We start from the raw sequence: 20202 nt of genomic DNA, 5'->3' as shown, positions 1-20202 counted from the left end.
TACCATAACAGAGATAGATGATGTGCACTATGCCACCTTCCAAAGATTGCAGTCATCATTGCATTTGTATTCCTAAATGTAACTTTCATCCTCTCTTCATGGAGGCTGAAGTTTGGTGGTACAGAGAGCCTGCAAGAGCACTTTCCATTGAAGATGTAGGAGAGAAATGCCCCCATGCACAAAAGAACGATTTGGAAGGAAACATGGTTGCCAAAAGCATGTTTGTACTGGATTCTCTCATTACCAGGAAGATAGTGATTTTGGGCATTCAGTGGAGAAGATTGTACCCTTATTTGCTCTGCTAAGTGTAAGGATTTTGAATTTCTGTGAGTTACACAAGTAAGCTGTCTGGGACAACAGGGCAGATTAAGAAAAAAGGAAATGTAGATGAGTGCATGATGGAAATGAATATTTAATTGACCTGTTCAAATTACTTATGCATATGGAAAGACAAAATATTTGCTGTATTTTTTGTTCAAGATGAATATTTACATACTTTTGAACAGCTGACCTCTGCTTCATTTTGTGTCAACCAAGTTAAGCTTTATTTCCTTTTTTGTGTTATGCCATAGGGCTTCTTTGTTTGGGTTACAAAACATGGAAATTCTCAGAGCACCGTGCAGTTTTCTCATTACTATCCACATAGGAATATCTATTTTTAGGCTCAAATATGTGCACAAAGACTTTAATGAGGAAAAAATATTTTTCTGATCTATCCGACTTGCAGTGTTCAGATTTTTCTAACTGTAATGTTTTTTTACACACACACACACACACGCACGCACACACACTTCTCTGTGTTTTTCATTACCAGTAGCTCAAAGCTATCTCTTGGCAGGTTGTTCACCTTAGTTTTCTGCTGTGAGAATTGTGCTGGCTTTCTTGACTGAAGTAGTTTAAGAACAGTATGTGCCTACTGGCAGTGCTGGCTGGGGTCAAGGTTTGCTACTTCATTTTCTGCAGCTTCAGGTTGCCCATGTCTGCAGATCAGAAGATAAAAGACAAATGGTTTAATTAGTCTTAATACCATTAGAACCTTCTGCTCTAATCAGTTGATCATGTTTACACAGGTACATAATCTAGCATAAAACCCTACAAAAACAAAATGGACTTCAAATGGACAAAAGGCGGGTTTGCTAAATCCATCCCTTGCTAATATCAGTCGCTGTGCCTTGTTTGAAACGAGACTGGATTTACTTTGATTTCAGGATTAGTGCAGGTTACACTGAGCAGAACATTTAATACATCTCATTGATTTCCCCTGCAATACTGTTGATACACAGGTCACTGATCTAATAATTTGTTTTACAATTAGAATTCTGTATGCAGATCTAGTCCCCAAGGATATCAATGTGTAACCAGATACTGCATGATCTAATCAGGTTCTGCAAGAAATATATTATCACTTCAACGCTTAGCAGTAGAAAGCTTAATCAAAATGGAAAACTTATCTAATATTTAAAGCAAAATGCAGTTCAAAGAGATAACCATGAGAAGCAGGTGCATACAAAATTTAAAGATATTTCTCAGATTAAACAAAGCCAAATCCGAGCCAGAGTCTAAGATGATTTGTCATGACTCCATTTATTGTTAAAGAAGAAAATGTTATAGCTACTGCTTCCATTTATGGGGTTTATGCCAGTTCAGGTAAAGTAGCATTGCACTCAGAAATGACTGACTAGCAGAATTTCATTAATGTGATACTTGCTACAGCATGTGTGCTTTGGAAAGTAATTTTGAAAAGCACCTGCAAAAGCATTGGAGACAGGCAAGGCTAGTGCTCTGAACTCATTTAGATGTAGAATTTGGATCTCTGAGTACTGCATCCATTTCCAGAATAGAGGTCCTGCTGACCTTGAAGGAGTTTTGCACACAGTCTCTCAGGCTGAGCAGCAGACCTGCTTGCTGCTGCGAGTCTGACCAGAGCATCTACGGCTGGAATAGCAGGAGTGTGGCTCTGCCAGCAGCTGGACACTGTTTCTGTGTAAACTGCCAGGTGCAAACACCAGGTATTCAGCAGGGTAGTGGTTGACAAAGGTTTATTTCCTAGGGTCAGCTTACCTATCCATAAAACTGCTTTCATGTTGATGTCTGGATGCTGAGCATTGTTAATTGTGGCTTTTGAGATTATGAGGTTTTACAAATGGACATACCTTGAGACAGAGAACTTTGTATAGCAAACATATTTGTATTCATGTCCCATATGTATTTATGTTGTAGAAAATGGTGACTCCTGTACACAGGCATATTAAGTTTTACATCCCATTCCTGTGAAGAGCATGCAGCAGAGTTTCTGAATTTTATCTGTGGAATGCAATGCTATTCTTGGCTCCATCTGTTGTACTTATTTAGCAAAGGAAAGTAAAGAATTTTAGAAGTAAATTTAAGAAGGAAAACAGCATTCAGTAACCTTGTGGATGACCAGATGAGATTTGAAATTAAGATCAGAAAGGTTATATTCCTTGATATTTTTCCAACTCTTCTTTTATCTGGCTGAGAAGGTGTGGAAGGATGTTGGTTTGTTTTGTTTTTTTCCTTTGATTCTACAAACTGGAAGGTGCATGATTCAGTGTGCAGGGCCAAACTCTCATCTTTGGCTCAAGGGATTTATTGTGTGACTAGCTTTGCTACCGGAATTGCTTTGATGTTCAGAGACTACTGGCTTCCTTGAGCCGAAAGGCATAAGTAAGAGCTGGAAGAGAGTGACTGAGCACCCAGACAAGCAGTGAAACAGACGTTCTTTCAAGTTCCAACAGGGTGTTTTTGGGGCAAATGCTGCCAGAGAAATGTACTCTCGTTGAGGGAAAAGGCAGGGGAGGTGGTTGGTGGGTGTTGGTACAGACCAGAAAATTATTTTCATTGAGAAAAACCTACTAAAGGCTTTTAATATATGAGTAGAATACTGATAATTTTTCTCTCTTGTGTTTTTAGGGTCTCATGACTCTTTTAGCTTCTACATTGATGAAGCCTCGCCAGTTGGGCCTGAACAGCCAGAGACGGTCCAGAATTTTGTGTCAGTTTTTGGGACTGTGGCTAAAAAGCTGATGAGGAAGTGGTTGGCTACACAGACCATGAACTTCACCAGCCAGCTGGGGGCAGGTATACGGTATTTTGATCTCAGAATTTCCACCAAGCCCAGAGACCCAGACAATGAACTCTACTTTGCTCATGGTTTATTCAGTGCCAAAGTCAAGGAAGGTCTGGAGGAGATCAACGCATTTCTCACTGAGCACCCAAAAGAAGTGGTCTTCTTGGACTTCAATCATTTCTACGGCATGCAGAAATGCCATCATGAAAAGCTTGTCCAGATGCTCAAAGACACATACGGAAACAAAATGTGTCCTGCTATATTTGCCCACGAAGTCAGCCTCCAGTACCTGTGGGAAAAGGAGCACCAAGTGCTAGTGTTCTACCACAGCCCAGTGGCTGTCGAGGTGGCCTTTCTGTGGCCAGGCCAGATGATGCCAGCTCCCTGGGCAAACACAACAGATACAGAAAAGCTGATTCAGTTCCTGCAGGCGTCCATCACTGAAAGAAGAAAGAAGGGCTCCTTTTTCATATCTCAAGTAGTGCTGACACCAAAGGCTAGTACGGTGGTGAAAGGGGTTGCGAGTGGTCTCAGAGAAACGATCACAGAAAGGTGAGTTTGTGGCTGGTAAGGTATGCTGACTGTGCTGAATGTGTATTCATAGTGCTGTTTTTCTAATTCCTTGTAAAGGCACTCTAGCAGATGCATTTCTTCCATGCTACTGTGGGCTAGTCAGAACTTGGCATAATCCTGAAATATTTAAAGACAAACACATTGAAGGACAAGCTTTTGCATCTTGAAAGAAAATCTGCCACTGAAACATAATGAAATATTAGGGGATTGGCTTAACCTTCTCTTTTTCCTCTGTGCAGGTTTTGCTAATTTGTTTTGTTTTCCAAATGTGGTTTCTTACCACAAGCACTGAATATTGTGTCTAGGATTTCCTTACTGGAAAATCTCTAGACAAATCTATCTGTATGATCTAGATAATCTTAGTTTTTATTTGTGCATTGGGCCTCAGATACTGGATTTAAAAAGTTTTTGTCCTGGCTCATCAGCAAGGCCTGATGCTGCAGAATTTGCCTTTACACACCTCAAAGTTACGTAGTTTCTCTGTCCTATACCATCACACATTGTGTCAAGGACAGCAGGACACCATTAGAGAGAATTTGACTCCTTGAAATCTTAATTTATCATACAGGAAAGAGACAGCAGACCACTGTATAGGTTCTGTACATGGAATAGTTTGTTGACAGGCCATTAGTTGCTACATTACAAAAAAAGCCACCTGTGTAAGACGTGCATTATTTATACCTTTCTGACTTTGATAAATCACAGCCAATTTTGATCTTAAAGGCATATATTTGTGACTGTGTTCTTGACAACTTGGTAGAAAACTGAAATTTAATGCCAAGACACAAGAGCTATTTGTTTTTTCTCCTTAAAAACAAAGAAGGGTTGCAAAGTGTAAAAAAAAACCTACCATGGGGGTCAGTGGCCTGCTAATGTTTTGCTCTCTGCACAGATGTGGCTGTGACAGGAAGGTCTGTTGGGAGCATATCCCCTTCTATGAGATGCAAGATGCAATGTCTGCAAAGAAAACGTCTCATATTTGAGAAAGGTTGAGCTGTTTCTATGGCAGCTTTCCAAAGCAGCTGTTTTCTAGAAAAAAATAGGTAAAAACTTTACCTTATATGGTAAAACACTGACATGGAAGGTTTTATGAACAGTGGAATGTGATTTAGAAGGGCTGGTGTGACACTTGCAGCTGTTGGTAAAACCTTCATCTGTGTTTTATGGGCTCCACCAGACTGGGGAATCTCCCTCTCTTCTAAGTCTGAAGAGCACTTCTCTTTACTAAAACGCTGCTTTGTTGATGGATTTTATCAATAAACACCTTGTTGTTAAGGGATTTTTTCCCCCTGGTAAACATCTTTCTGAGTTTCCTGACAACATGAAGTAGCACAATCAGGAAAGTAACAGGTTGTTCTTAAAGCTTGTTGTATCAATAAAACCACCAACGAACCCCATTTTCTTCATCTTTGGCTTACAATGTGCTTTTTAGGAGCTGTCTGTAAAGCAGACTTCAAATAGATGCTGAGTATGTTTGACTGAGCTTTGAATGTCCAGAGCTGTGGAATTCTTAGTATGCCTATCCCAACAGCAAATCTTGAAATTGTAACTACCTTGAAAAGTCAGTAAATAATTGGGCTGAAAAACCTGGAAATGTTGTTTTGCCAGATTTCAACTGAGATTTTTCACATACCCAAGTCTGTAGTCACATGTGCTACATGAAAAGTTGTTTCCTTTTTTGCATTTTTTTTTTTTGCCATTATGAGAGAAATAAACCTTCAAAATAATCTCCAAGGCTAATATTATTCTTCCAAGTGTGGCATCTTATTTTGAATTTTCATTTTTAATATGAAAATACACTGTAAGAAGAAACAGGCTTGGAATTTATGATAATGTAGGTAGAAACTGAGCCTGTATTTTGGGTTAACTGCTCTAAAAGTAAACATCAAATATATTCAGAACTGCTCCTCATTTTATGATGATTCTGTTGAAAAATAAATAGACAAGCAATTAAAAGATGAAGTACAATTTCCACAGTAGAATTTGCACAGTTGTCTTCAATCTTAGTGCCTTAATGTTTCAGTAGCTTAAAAATACGTAATCCATACAAAAGATACCAAGATACCAGCTGTGCTGTGTTTGCTATTTTGAACCTTCACTCAATAAAAATATTATTTTGTCCTTTTCAGAATAAATACCCAGATCAAATCCCATCTTTGTGTCCAGGTAGATAACATATGTGCTTATGTTGCCAGTTACTGCATAGCCTTATATATTATGCTGTATTCTCCTTATTAAGAAATGTTTGTGAAGATCATTCTTTCATTACAAATGAAATTATCTTACTTTTGAAGCAGTTTTGTAACCATGCTTGGATGGGGTTCTTCACTCCCACTGAATTTTAAAAGTTCTGAATGGAAATGAATAAGGTTGTATTTTTCAAATAATTCTAGTGCGGGGGTTTGTTGTTTGGTTTGGTTTGGGTTGTTTTGTTCCCCTAAATTATGTATTACATTTAAAAAATGTTCCTTTAGCATTTTTGCATAAAACCTGTAGTTATTAATTTGTTTTGTTTCTCCACATGTACAGTGGCCTTTTACATATTAACTTAATTTTGAAAAGAGAGCTAAGTTTAGATCCACTCAGATGCAATAAAACTCACCAGGTTTTGATCTCTAAAGCTGGTTTTTAGCCATGAAATTGTTTATGATTTGAAGAGCAGTGGCTACCTTAGAGGGACAGCATGGTTTCTCTCAGACACAGCATCCACTGGACTAGGAAATCTGTGAGCAGACCCCATGCTGCAATCCCATCCGGACTCCATTCTGCTATTTTGGGGTTTATGTTGGGAAAGAGCACAGTGAAATATTTTTTCTGTAGCCAAGAAGGTTGGTTTAATGGCTTTTCTTCATGATTGCCTGTGGTGGTGGAGGTCCACACACACACTGCAGTAGAGCAGCCTTCCAAGGCAATATATTTCAGAAGGAAAAGGGGTGTTATTCCTTAACATGTTCCCTGGGGCACAGATATGCAAGCTGTGAGGCCCAAAATAACCTCAATTAAAAAAAAAAACAACAAACCACCAAAACATTTTCATGCTCCTAAGACTCAATTCAGTGAAGATATACCAGGAGTTTTCTATTGATAATATTTGCTCACAGGTTTGCTTTCATCACAGGTAGTGTTCTGTGGTATGGAAATTAGAAAGAAGGAGAAATAAAAAGTTGTGAAGGTTTCTGTCCTGCACAAATATGAGAGGACAAGGCCATTTCTTGTAAGGTTTTCCTGGGAGCACAGTTCAGTGTAACAAATTTGGTAACACAGATTTCACCTTCATTACTTGAATGAGGAGAATGGCTTGCATGTGTGCATATTATATTTCCTGGATTTGATGAAAAACTTTGAGGACTATCAATGTGTTTCTAGGTTTAACATTCTGTCTCACACACACAGTTTGGATGCCAAAAAAAGCTCTTTGATTAGCAAACAATGCATGCCAAATGAATTACATTTGCAGTGCTCATTGAATTAACCTCACAGTGAGGCAGCTGCCGTCAGTATATCTGAAAGGTGGTTGTGAGACACCCTTTTGATTAGTGTAGAGCTGTTCCTAATAATCTAGTTTGCTTTCTGATTTGCAGTGAAATTACTAATTTTATCTGTGACACTTGAAACAAGCATGATACTCTCTTTGTTTCTCTGTCACTTATTAATGTAGCAGAAGAATAGATCTCCTTCAGAAGATGCAGAAATCCTGTGGTACTTGTAAAGCTTTCAAAAAATAGAAAGTAAACACATACCCCACCAATTGTCACTTGATTTCCAAATTAATCTCTAAGGATAATGTTCCCTGTGGCTCACATATGACTAAATCCTTGCCTACCATGCTAAAGCTTCCTCCTTAGCAACCAAACCAAATTTTAAAAAAATATCCTGCACATGAGAATGAACCTTTTGAACTGGAGCTAAAGCATCCAATCCACAGTATTAACAGAAGGGGTGGTAAGTAGGCCACAGAAACCGTGAGGGGAAAATCCATCTCTGGGTACAGTCATGAACTAAGCAGAGTCAGATTTAGCTAGAGAATAGATGGATATTGTATGAAAAATGATCCCCGAAGTTGCAAGAAGTGGGATTTTTTGAGTCAGTTACTGATGATGCCATACCTCCGTCAGCTGAATTTTTTAGTTTCTGTGTGGCAGGAAGAGTGAGAATTTATCGTATTTTAATCCACACTTCATATGACTGATGCCATTCTTAAACTATTTTATATGAAAAAGAAAAACAACAGAAATGGCAACTGTGGCAACTGCATTTGCCTAATTTTCTGCATATTTCCTGATTGTAACCTTGATGTCTGTCTCCATTATAGGCTGCAGGAGAGAGCAGGGTCCAGTGAGCTGGTTCTGATTTTAGGACTTGAGATGCTGATGTGTCAGCTCTTTAGCTGCTGCGAGGTGAGGGGACACTCAGTCCCTCACTAATGTATGTGGTACAAGCATGCCTGACCACACCGTGTTTGCCTTGCACACAGCTATCTTTTCCTTTTGGTGTTTTTTTTTTTTTTTGTTTTGTTTTGGGTTTTTTGGGGTTTTTTTTGTTTTTTTTTTTTTTTGTTGTTATTATTTCCTGACAACAGAAGGCATGAAATAGCATTCTGGTATATTAGTAGACTATTCAAAAGAACTCAGGGAAATCCAGACAAATCCTTCGTATCCCTGTTCTTCCTCAAACTATCCTTAATTACTTTTCCAGTCTTTTTACACAAGTGGTCAATCTCTCTGTTTGCATGCAGAACAGCACAGGGAGATTTCATTGAAAGAATCTACCTACCATGTCAACAGGCCTGCACAATGAAATCCCCAATAGGCTGTGTATTTGTAGTGGCATTTCATCATTGGACCATCTGTCTGCATGAGAATTTTAGTATAGCATTCCCATAGGAAGGGCTGTGTAATTGTGTCTGGTAGCTTTGGTCATGAACTTGGAACAGTATTAATTTGTCACAAAATACAGGAGCATAGATTTTTAATAACTTTGCTAAAGCATTTATCTACATACCCACTAGTAGCCTGTGGGATTTGGTGGAGGAAGAAGACTGGCATGATGATCACCACAGTGACTTCTATGATCAGTGGCTTGACTTTTGGGTGTTTGTTTGGGGTAGTTGTCTTGATGTTTTCTTGTGGCAGGTATGGGCGTCTCACAATTTTTCTCTCTGGTGTGCTTGTGAGTTTTTTCGTGTTGGACATCAAAACACCTGCTTACAGTTACTGTGTGACTACTTGTAAATATACTTTATATTTTCCTGTCATCACACTCTGAGCACAGTGTGACCCTGCACATACAGACAGCAGCAAGTGTTTTTCATCACCAAACAGGAAATGTTCATTCTCTCAGCTCCACTGCTGTAAGCTGTCTCTAATATCTACTTTTCTCAAAGGTTTCACACTTCAGTCTTTACAGCTGCTGTAGTGAAATTGCAAATGTCTCATTAAGTCGCTTGGGTTTTCTTTGATCCTTTTGCATTACTCAGATCACTAAGGAAACACAAAAGTTAATAGATGCTAACAAGTGCTGACCCCAGGGAAAATACATTTGCTAATGTTGGGCCTGGGTCTGTGTAACTGCTTTTACCTCATTGTGAAGGAAATGGTTCCTTAATGGGTTGATCCTTCTGCTCTTCATTTGTAAGGTACAAAATGAGCACAGAGCTTTACACAAACAAGTTTTCCAGATGTATTAACAAGGTGGTGTTCAAGTTGGTAATAATTTTCTGCAAAGCAAAGATTTTTGACACAAATGCAAGCAAATACAGACTCAATAGATATGGCAACGTCCATGTCTCTGTGTTGTGTTTGCTCTTGCATGCTGCAAACCGTTGCTTTCAGGACATCCTTGTCGAAGTTTAAGCAGAGACCTTGACAATCCTGCATAAACTACATGCTTATTATATGTTTGGAAGTTTAATTTTTAATCTTCTGTAGCTGCTCCATGGTCCTAGAAGGGTAGGATGTCAATAGAAATGTAAAAAAAAAAATCCTGTCGGCTCTTAGAACCATGTTGAACATGCTGTGTCATTTCTGATAGGTTTGTGCAATTCTCAGCAGCCTCTAAAACCTTAGAGGGCTTTCAAATGCAGTCTGGAGAGAATGCATCCACACTGTCCCTGGAGAAGTCACCTGTGCATCCCCAGCTTCTGCAATGGGTATCTCCACTTGGCTGATAGGAATGATTTAAAACAGGAAGGGGTCTTAAAGGAATCTTAGTGGCAGAAACCCCTTAAATCCTTTTTCAGAAGATACACCAAACCTGCAATTAATGTAATTAAATGCTTCCTCCTTACAAACAGGTAGCCTTTGTGGGCTGAATGATCAGTTGGCCATGCAGGCTACAGCCAGAGATGTGTTGGATAAAGCATGCAGAGGAAGCAGTAGGGATTCTGGCACACTGGTGGCACAATTGTACATAAGAGATCATTGCACCAGGGGGCAGGAAATAGTGGAAGCAGCCAGGCCAAAGATCTTGTTGATGTACCACCTTCTGTATGATGCAGAATTTCCGTAAGCTATAAAAATGCCCATGTTTTTGTTCTGTTAAAGCAGAGGTGATACAGTTTTTTCCCTAGGAATTTAGTAATGCCTGTGGGTTGCAATGTAATTTTTTCTTTAGGAGCCACTGTCCCTGTGAAAGATTCTGGTTTCATGAATACAAATCCTGCAAATATCTAACCTTCCTTTATTGATCTTTTCTTTACAACTTTACTTTTAGGCAAATGTTTAATAATTATATTTTTCTCCAGAAATTATTTTTTTTGCTGGAGAGGGAGGGCTAGGTCTAATATGCAAACTTGATGTAGTCAAAGATTATAATAAGAATTTGACTGTAATTATAATGATATAATTGTGTGTATTGTCCTGGGCTGTATAGTTGCCCTAGAGAGCATAGCCTGTTATATTAAAATGTCTTTCAGTGTTTATTTCAGGCACTAAGAAAAATAATAAAAGACATATCTATAAGATGCTGAATGATCATACGGTGGGATTTGACCTTTGGCAATATTTTAATACTGTAGCTGTTGATCTGAGGGTTTTTGTAGCTAAGCAACTGTCATCCAGAATGTATTATATCATAAAAGAGTATTAAGATATGAAGGAGACTAAGTAGCTAGAGTGAAATAGGAGCCATGGTGAGATGCAGGCACTTTCCTATTGAACATTTTTGTTTTCAGAGCTATAGCACACCATTATTTGTTCCATGGTGAGGTATTGAAACTGACACCCTGCACTCTCAGTTATGTGAGCAGGCACTGTTGTGTAGTAAATCAAGTATGAAATTAGATATTGGGTAACGGACACATTAATTTTGCTGCTGGACAGCAAAGGGGGACTGCCATGGATCTTTATTTCCTTCTTACCTGGATTTAGAATCAAAGACTCAATAAGCTTGGAAGAGATCTCCAAGATCATTGAGTCCAACCTTTGACCAAGTACCATCATGCCAAGTAAACTGTGCCACAAAGTGCCATGTCCAGTAGTTTCCTGGGCACTCCTAGGGATGGTGATTCCAGCACCTCCTTGGGCAGACAGTTCCAATCCCTAACCACCCCTTCAGTGAAGAAATTCTTCCTGATGTCTAACCTGAACCTTCTCTGGTGCACCTTGGTGCTATATCCTCATGTTCTGTCATTGGTTTCATGGTAGAGCAGGTCAACTCCACCATGTTGCAACCTGTACAGCCTTGTAGAGAGCAAAAATTGACTGAGCCTCTTTCTCTGCAGGCAAAACAGCCCCCACTCCCTCAGCCACTCCTCATTTGACTAACTCTTCAGACCCTTTCTCAGCTCTGATGCTCTTCTTTGGACTCACTTCTGCACCTCCACATCTTTTTTGGAATGAGGGGCCCAAAGCTGGGCACAGGATTCAAGGTGCAGCCTCACTAGTGCTGAGTACAGAGGGACAATCCCTGCCCTGCTCCTGCTGGCCACACTATTGCTGATGCAGGCCAGGATGCCATTGGCCTTCTTGGCTACCTGGGCACACCCTGGCTCATGTTCAGCTGCACCAGCACCCCCAGGCCCTTCCCAGCCACTCTGTCCCAGCCTGTGGCACTGCCTGGGGTTGTTGTGACCCAAGGGCAGGACCTGGCACTTGGCCTTGTTGAACCTCACACCACTGGCCTTGGCCATGATCCAGCCTGGCCAGATCCCTCTGCAGAGCCTTCCTGCCCTCCAGCAGATCAACACTCCAACCCAACTTATTCACATACTCTAATGTCTGAACCTGGCTTCTTTTATTTTCCAGTGAGACCTGTTCAAATTGCAGCTCTGAGGCAAGGCCATAATCCCAAATGATTCCTGCAGGTATGGTAGTGCACTGTGTTGCTTGAAAAATGGGTAAGGGGTCATTTTGTCCAGTGTGTTCACTTCTGTTTCCCAAGGTTTGAGATACTGAAAAGAAACTTGCCTCCTCATGAGCAGGCTTTTTTTCAGAGCTACGTTCATTACAATCTGTCTTGAGTATGTACATCTTACCAGAGAAAAGCAGGGCCACCTCTCTGTTCCCTGCTTTTGGCTGAGGAAAACAATAAGCTACTGCAAATCATCAGCCCAGCAGGCTTCATTTCTACTTCAGCCACATGTGAGATACTGGTTAGGGTTTGGGTGATTAGGGTGAAAATATAAATTTGAAGTGTTACCAGCCCTTTAAAGATGGTAAAGATTTAGGAAAGGATGTTTTGTACCAAGGGATGCTGTTTCAGGCTGTTGTCAGGTGCCAGGCAGGTGGTCCTGAAGCTCATTGCTGGAATGGCATCAAGGTACTTGAGTGTTGTCCAAGACTGGGGCTGTTTCCGTGAAGAGTAAGAGCACATGGTGTGGGAGGGTCTGTGTCCAGTTTGGTCCATCTGTTTAGTGTCCTTCTGCTAAAGGAAAGGATAGGACTCAGCTGAGAGAGGTGAGCAAGGTCACTGCTATGGCACTGCAAACAAGTGCCATGCTCTTGCCCTGTTTTCACACCGAGCACAGCGAGTTCTTCTGAGCCTGTTGCTAATTGCAGCTCAGAACATTTGGCTGATAATGATCTGTCTCGCCTAGTGGCATTTGCTGCTGGCTTCCTCTCTCCATCAGACAGTGTTTCAGTGCTGTTAGTGTCTGGCTGTGCTAGAACAGGAGAGACGTAAATCCAGCTGAATGATTTTCTCTGGGTGGAAAGCACCCCTCATTTGAGCTCTGCAGTCTGAGGAACAATTTTGCAAGTATTAATCCATATGATGAGCTCCTGGTTTGTTTGGTTTGGTTTTGGTTTTTTTCTTCTAAGCTATTTCTCATAAGAAATACAGGTGCACTGTTTGAAAAATAAGTTTTTAGCTCTGGAAGGACATTGCTTTGTCCTTTAGTAGCTGGAAATATAACTATACAAAGTTGCTGAAGAGTCTAGAGTAAATACTTTAAGAAGAGTGGTTGAGTTCACTTGGCTTGTTCAGCCTAGTGGAGTCTCAGAGGAGACCTCATAGCAGACTGGAGCTTTGCCACAAGGGGAAATGGAGAGGCAGGCACTGATCTCTTCTCTCTGTTCATCACTGACAGGATCATGGGAATGGCCTGAAGCTGTGCCGGGGGAGGTTCTGGTTGGATATCAGGACAAGGTTCTTCACCTGGAGGGTGGTTGGGCACTGGAACAGCTCCCCAGGGAGTTGGTCACAGCACCAAGCCTGGCAGAGTTCCAGAAAGATTTGAACAACACCCTCAGGTGCAATCCTTGGGATGGGGCTGTGCAGGGCCAGGAGTTAGACACAATAATCCTGATGAGTCCCTTCCAACTTCAATGCTATGATGATGGTGAAGGGAATGACTTCCCTTGGCACCCACTCTTCCTGGATATCTCAAGTGAATCGACATTAAAGCAGGGGAGGAAAATCACTATAAGAGGGAGATCAGATTAATGTTCTTTTTAGGAACTTGGTCATATGTAAGTGTATGGGACCTGATGAGATGCATCCTAAAGTCTTGAGGTAAAGTCTTGAGGGAATTGGCTGTTGGGAGTTGCCAAGCTGCTGTCCATAGTGTTTGGAAATTCATGGCTGTCAGGTGAAGTCCCCGGTGACTGGAAAAAGGGAAATGTTGTACCCATTTTTAAGAAGGGTAGAAGGGAGGATCTTGGGAACTCTGACCTGTCAGCCTCCCATCTGTGCGAGGGAAGATGATGACAGAGTTCCTCTTGAAGTTACTCTAGCTTCCATGGACACACAGGGAGGTGATTCAAGACAGCCATCACAGCTTCACTGAGGGCAAGTGTTGCCTGGCCAGCCTAGTAGGTGTCTATGATGGAGTGACCACATCAGTGCACAGGGGATGACATTTCTGTGGGCTTGTGTAAAGCATTTGACATGGTCCTTCACTACGTCCTTCTATCTAAATCAGAGAGAGATGGATTTTATGAGTAGACTTTGATGAATGAGGAATGGCTTGGATAAGTATCCAGATCGTAGTGGTTAACAGCTCAGAGTCCTCCTGATGGACATCAGTGACAAGCTGTGTCCCTCAGATGACTTTTAAAGATCCATTTCAACCGAAACAGTTCAGTTATTCCATGACCTCTTTGCTAAAGTGTTTCTCAGCCAAATACCTCTCATGTCTTCTCTCCATGGGGATTTTACTTTATTGCTGATGCATCCTCTGTAGTCCCCAGTAAATTTTTACAAGATATATAATGTATTTTTCAGTCTACCTCTTCCCTGATGGTTAGCATCCATGGTTCATTTCTGTGGAGTTCTCGTTAAATAAAATATGAGATCGATTCAAAAGTTATCAGTATTACCGGAAACATGAGACTTCTCACAATGTCTGCCTATTTTTAGTGCTGATCAAACCAGTAAGAGTGCTCCAAGTCACCAAATAAATTTTTGTTTTTAAAGCTAATTTGAAATTACATCAGTGGTATATTGTTTAATATTTTATTTCCTTTGTTATGAGTTTGGTCTACAGTTGTTGGGTTTTTAAATGTGACATCAAGTGCATGTTTGTGTGAATTTTTTCAACCCAGAGATTACAAAGCCATTGGTTCTTTTTCCCATCAATGCTACTTTTTATTGTAAACTGCAGGTATTTTAAAGTCTACTCTCTCTTTTTTTTTTCCTAGGAATGTTCTTTTCGGTGTTTTTCCCCAGGGAGAAGTCTGTTTTAGCAAAATACTTTATGTCAAAACATTTAGATTTTCACTCCTAATAATTCTCTCTTGTCTTTACATTTATGTTATACTCCTAATTGCAATATTTAATGCTGTTTCTGTAGTCACAGCTTTTCATATTTTAATTCAGAAATAGGCCTTGGACTTTATTTCGTTGAAAGGCAAACATTTTGGTTTTGCTTTCTAACGTGAAACAAAATCAGATTTTGAAATGCTGGAGTTTAACAGAACAGCAGTTCTTGGTTTCAGGATCTTGGTTTCACATCTATTTAGTACCATGGTGGATATCTGGCACTGAAGTATCCAGCCTTCGCCTATGCCTTGGTATAGCAGTTGATCAAGCAACAGTTTTTTTATCTCATTCTAATATCCATTTTAACTTTGCTCATGGCCATTAGATCCTACAGTTTTGTCTGCTATCTGTAAGGTGAACAGCACCAGCCAAGCAAAACAGCAGTATTATTAACAGTATTACAGTAATTTCACGACTATAAGGCGCACCCTTTTGACTAAAATTTTCCCTCAAACCTGGAAGTGCGCCTTATAGTCCGGTGCGCCTTATCTGATGGACAAAGTTGCGAAATTTGCCAAACCAGAAGTGTGAGCTGTGAGCCGTTGGGGAAGCTGGAAGTGCCACGGCAGCCGGCTGGGGGCAGGCCCAGAGGCCCACGGCACCGCCCGTGCTGGGTGGAGGCGGGCCAGGGGGCCCGTGGCACCGCCCCTATTGGGTCCAGGCAGTCCCGGGGGCCCATGGCTGCCAGATGAAGGCGGGCTAGGGGGCCCGCGGCACCCCCCTTCCCAGGTCCAGGCAGTCCCGGGAGCCCATGGCTGCCGGATGAAGGTGGGTCAGGGGGCCCGTGGTACCCCCGCTCCTGGGTCCAGGCAGTCCTGGGAGCCCATGGCTGCCGCATGAATGTGGGCTAGGGGGCCCGCGGTACCCCCGCTCCTGGGTCCAGGCAGTCCCGGGGCCCACGGCTGCTGGGTCCAGGGGGGCTCAGTGGCTTGCAGCACCGCCCCTGCTGGGTGGAGGTGGGCCCGGGGGCCAATGGCTGCCGGCTTGAGGCGGGGCCTCGGCCAGCAACTGTGTGGGGGGAGCTGGGGGCGGAGCCTCACTGCAAAAAAAAAGTGCACCTTATAGTCCGGTGCGCCTTATGTGATCTACAAAGTTGCGAATTTTGCCGACTCCGGGGGGGTGCGCCTTATAGTCCGGTGCGCCTTGTGGTCATGAAATTACTGTAATTAACATGGTTTGCACAATAATAAACACTGTAGAAGGATGGAGTTCTTCAGAGAGACTATATTGTCTAAGTAATACTGTGGCACGTTTCAGGATCCTTTACTTTTTTTGCAGGAGAAATGAATCAGAATCTTAATCAGAATTTTTCTCTGAGAAGGTTCAACTGTTTTATTTTGGCTAGAAGTTAAATGACCCAAATGCCTTCTCTAAAATCTAAAGTTATTTGGACTCAAGGCAGGCAGCATATTGACAGATGTAGTCTAGAGGTAATGATTCAGGACCATGCAATGTGGAAGAGGCTGACACTTTTTGACTGATCCAAATTTTGCTGTGTGTCATGTTATGCTGCCATTGATGGCATCATCTCGACTTTTCAAGACTGTTTGCTATAAGGTTGAGTTAAAAGAAAAGATGAGTATTATTGTTTGATTACAAAATGTGCCAGTAATGTGTTAAAAAGGGTGGCCGAGAGATCTCTAACAGAGTGAAAGACGCAGGTATTATTTCCTCTAGTGCCTCCCCAAAACCTTCTCTTCTTTAGGCAGAATAGCCCCATCTCTCTCATACTGTATTCATGGAGGTACTTTAGCTGTCTGATCATCTTTGTGGCCTCCTCTGGATCCACTCCAACAGGTACCTGTCTTTCCTGTGCTGAGGACCTGAGAGCTGGATGCAGTGGTCCAGGTGGGGTCTCATGAGGGCAAGAGGTATAATTACTTCCCTGTTCTTCACACATGGCATGGCCTGGTGCAGCTGGTAATGCAGTTGGTAAAGTGTTAAGTAGAGTATTTTCAACTGAAATGGAATTTGGAAATCAGAAATTGTTAGACTTGTTAGAAGTACCAGACTGTAGAAATGGTAGCTTTCCTCAAAGATCCTATAATTTTGCCAACTAAGGACCTTGATTTCTACTGTAAATAAGGGAGTTTGCTGATAACACAAAATAAGAGTCTGTCACTGTAACTGAGGGAAGCTGAGGGATAACATATAGCAAGACCTGGATGTCTGCAGTAGTAGTGAGATGAAACTCCGTGGTGTAAAATGTAAGTCATAATGATGGGAGCATGCACTTGTAAGGCAGGATCTCATCAGCTGGAATTGCCAGGCAAGGTAGCTGCTGCAGTGTCACCCGTGGTTGGCTAAATCATAGCCCTCAGCAGAAATCATGGAGAAGGTGCTATGCACCTAGACATTTACAGTATGCACAGAAAGATGCTGATACTACCATCTGAGGTATGGTAAGATATCTTTTTGGATGTTCAATGCAACTTTGGTCATCTGTGTTGTGAGTAGATAAAACTGGCAGAGCTGCAGAGAGGGACTACTAACTAGGATAAACAGGGAGTGAATTACTGAAGACATCGAGAAAACTTGTGTTTTTTATCCTGGCACAGTGAACCCTGAGAGGTTCTGTGATTGCCTACTCTCTGTAAATATCATGGGAATAAATACCAGTCAGGGGAACCAGTTTAGGCTAAGGACCAGCATTCTTACAAGAGCAGCAGGTACGCACTGACTAAATAAATTTAAGCTGGAAGGGCACCCTACAGTGAAGTTTTCCAGCTGGAAAAGTGAGAGTGAGAAAACTGACTTATTTTAAGATGAGTTTCATCAGCTTTTGAAAGAGGAACAGGTATCACTAGTTACCAAGTTCCTCCCAGACCCCATTCTACAGGAGAATGTTGTGGCTGCTACCCTGCCTTACCAAAGGCAGCTGTGCATGGTCTTGCCCATGGCACTGGCTTTGTCACTGGAGATGGGAGGACAGGACCTCATGGTGTTCTGTTCCCTCCTGCTCTGCTTATGGGAACCCTGAGAGAACTCTGGTATTGAGACGTGGGATGAGGACTCCCAGCTGGAGGTGGGGAAACAGGTGCTCTTGCACTATTCATTCATGACCCCACTGGTTATTGAGAAGTCTGAGAAGTCTGTGTTAGGGGCACAGTATCCCCGATGTGGGACCACCTTGGCAGAAAGATAGCCTGGTGAGCCTGTCTCCACCAGCTGTATCCAGGACAAACATTTCTCACTGTAAAAGAGCAGTGACTATTTTGTAATATCTCCTGGGTACTGTATCTTGGATAATTATAATTGGCATAGTAAAGGGTTTATCATATGAATGCTTTGGGCTTGTTAATTCTAGGTTGTGAGGAAAGTTAAGTAGAAGGAATGAGGAATAGCTCTGGGAAGGCTGCTCCTGGTAAATGATTCACAGCAATGCCCAGGACGCTATTTAGGAGGATAGTGCCTCTGGGATCCAGCTGATTAACAAAGATGGTTTAGCTGTGGGAGTCCAGAGCTACAAGCCAGAAGATGTATAAATTATAATAAGCATCTTGATCCTTCTCTGTGGTGAGATGAAGCAGTTTTTGTGGAGGAGTTAATAGGTGTGTGCCTGTGGTCCAGGCACCGAGCTGGGGTTGTGGGGCACCATAGCACTAGAGGTGGCCATGACAGCAGTGAAATAAGCACCCTTATTATATGTGCTGTCAATCCATTTGGTACATGCCTTGCAAGGGAAATGATAAAGCCAACCTTGCAGGTGATGGCTTGGTGAAAAAAAAAAAAAAGAGACATCAGGAAGCAGAAGAAGTGATGGCTCTGGTGTAGAGAGGTACAGCAGAGAGGAGTTTGTGTGCTAAATTAAATGTGCTGGGAAAACAGAATTTGAATGTTGTCAATTCTATTTGTGAAATGGGGACAAACTTGAAGACTAGTTGTATATGAGAAAAATATGTAAGAAAACATTTACTTGTGATATTTTCAGCCTTAGTGTTTTAGAAATATTGAAGTGTTTTGACAGTTTTAAGAGACCAAGGAGTGAGAAAAGAATGTTTAATTGGCTATGCTGAACATGAGCTACACATTTAATATATTTTTAATTAACTGAAAAACTGTGTGTTCCTATGTCATTTTGTTTCCACCATCTAATTTTCTGACTTGTTTTAATCACAACATCATTCAAATCAGAGCTGTAATTATGCCCCATTTCTGTTACTTGGATATGCTGCCTGAAACCCTTACTATATTCTTTGCTTCTTGCTGTCCAAATAGCTGTAGGGATTAAAAACTATTGTTTCCCTACTTTGGAGGTAATTCTTTCTCTTATAATTTTCCATTTAAACTTTGTTAGGTAGATTGTTTCATCATAATCTGTTTGCTGAATGTTCCCTGAACAAAGCCCTTTTTCATTTTTATTCTAAACAGTAAGAAAGTATTAAACTCCTGGGAACACTGTAAGATGCATCTCCTTACTGCAATTTTCTCTATTTTGAATATGGCTATTTTCCTTACATTTTTCAACTTTACCTTCCATATGAATTATTCTGCATATGTCCATCTGAATAACATATTGTGGAATATACTGAATAAGGTACTATGGCAAACAGTCACCTGCACATTTGTAGTTTCTGGTTGTCTCTGTATTCAATAGCAAATCACATATTGGTGAGATTCACTTTCATTTCAGTGTGTCTGCAGGGAGAAACAGTTTGGCAGGCTACACTACTAGTCTGAAAAAAAAATCCATATTTTATCTATTTACTTAAGTAATTTAGATTTGTTGTAGCAAACAATTTCAGAGGAAGCTGTGCAATGATGTGTGAAATTCTGTTTCAAGTTGTACTGTACAAGTTCTGTACAAGTCGTACAGCAGAGAAATAGTGCTGGCAGTCAGAAGTTTCTTAAATAAACCTTTCCCTCCACCTAGCTGATCTGCTTTTCTCTGCTAATGTTACAAACCTTTTTACTAGCTTTTCCTGTTACTTAAATGTGTGATTTTCATAACCACTCTGCTGATTCATCTGTCTTCCAAGGTTCTGAGCAGGGCTAAATGCTTTTAAAAATCACCTCTTCTCCTCTGATGTGGTAGATTCTCTTTCATTGTTCTCCACATTAAATTTCAGAGTATTTCCTCTATGCACTACCTTCTATTTTTTTCCCTTCTAAATCTCTGTCTTCTTTCTTGAATCATTAAAATTTTATATTTTCAAGAACGTAAGTTTTGTAACAAGGAGATGAGCCAGCAGCAGCAAGTGAAACTCTGAAATGAGGCTGAACAGTTCTATACCTCGAGTACCCAAATAAGTTCCTCAGTGGGACAGCTCTGTGAAAGGTCTCAGATAACACATGGTGGCAGCTCTAGGAGAAAACAAAGCCCTTGGCTGAGTCTGGTGGAG

The 20202-nt window shown here is 41.3% G+C and overlaps 1 protein-coding gene across 2 annotated transcripts in view; it reads left to right on the top strand.

Annotated features, from left to right (window-relative positions):
• Positions 1–20202, top strand: part of PLCXD3 (phosphatidylinositol specific phospholipase C X domain containing 3) — a 78377-nt gene that overhangs the window by 46584 nt on the left and 11591 nt on the right. For both annotated transcript variants that reach the window (XM_033086255.1, XM_033086256.1), the window contains one exon: positions 2932–3640. In XM_033086255.1, coding sequence (XP_032942146.1) covers positions 2932–3640 — 709 coding nt within the window. The remainder of the gene's footprint in view (positions 1–2931; positions 3641–20202) is intronic.

The sequence above is a fragment of the Catharus ustulatus genome, chromosome Z (genome assembly GCF_009819885.2).
Source record: "Catharus ustulatus isolate bCatUst1 chromosome Z, bCatUst1.pri.v2, whole genome shotgun sequence".
Taxonomy (NCBI): domain Eukaryota; kingdom Metazoa; phylum Chordata; class Aves; order Passeriformes; family Turdidae; genus Catharus; species Catharus ustulatus.
The sequence above is the reverse complement of the archived record's forward strand: the minus strand, read 5'-3'. Positions and strand labels throughout refer to the sequence as shown.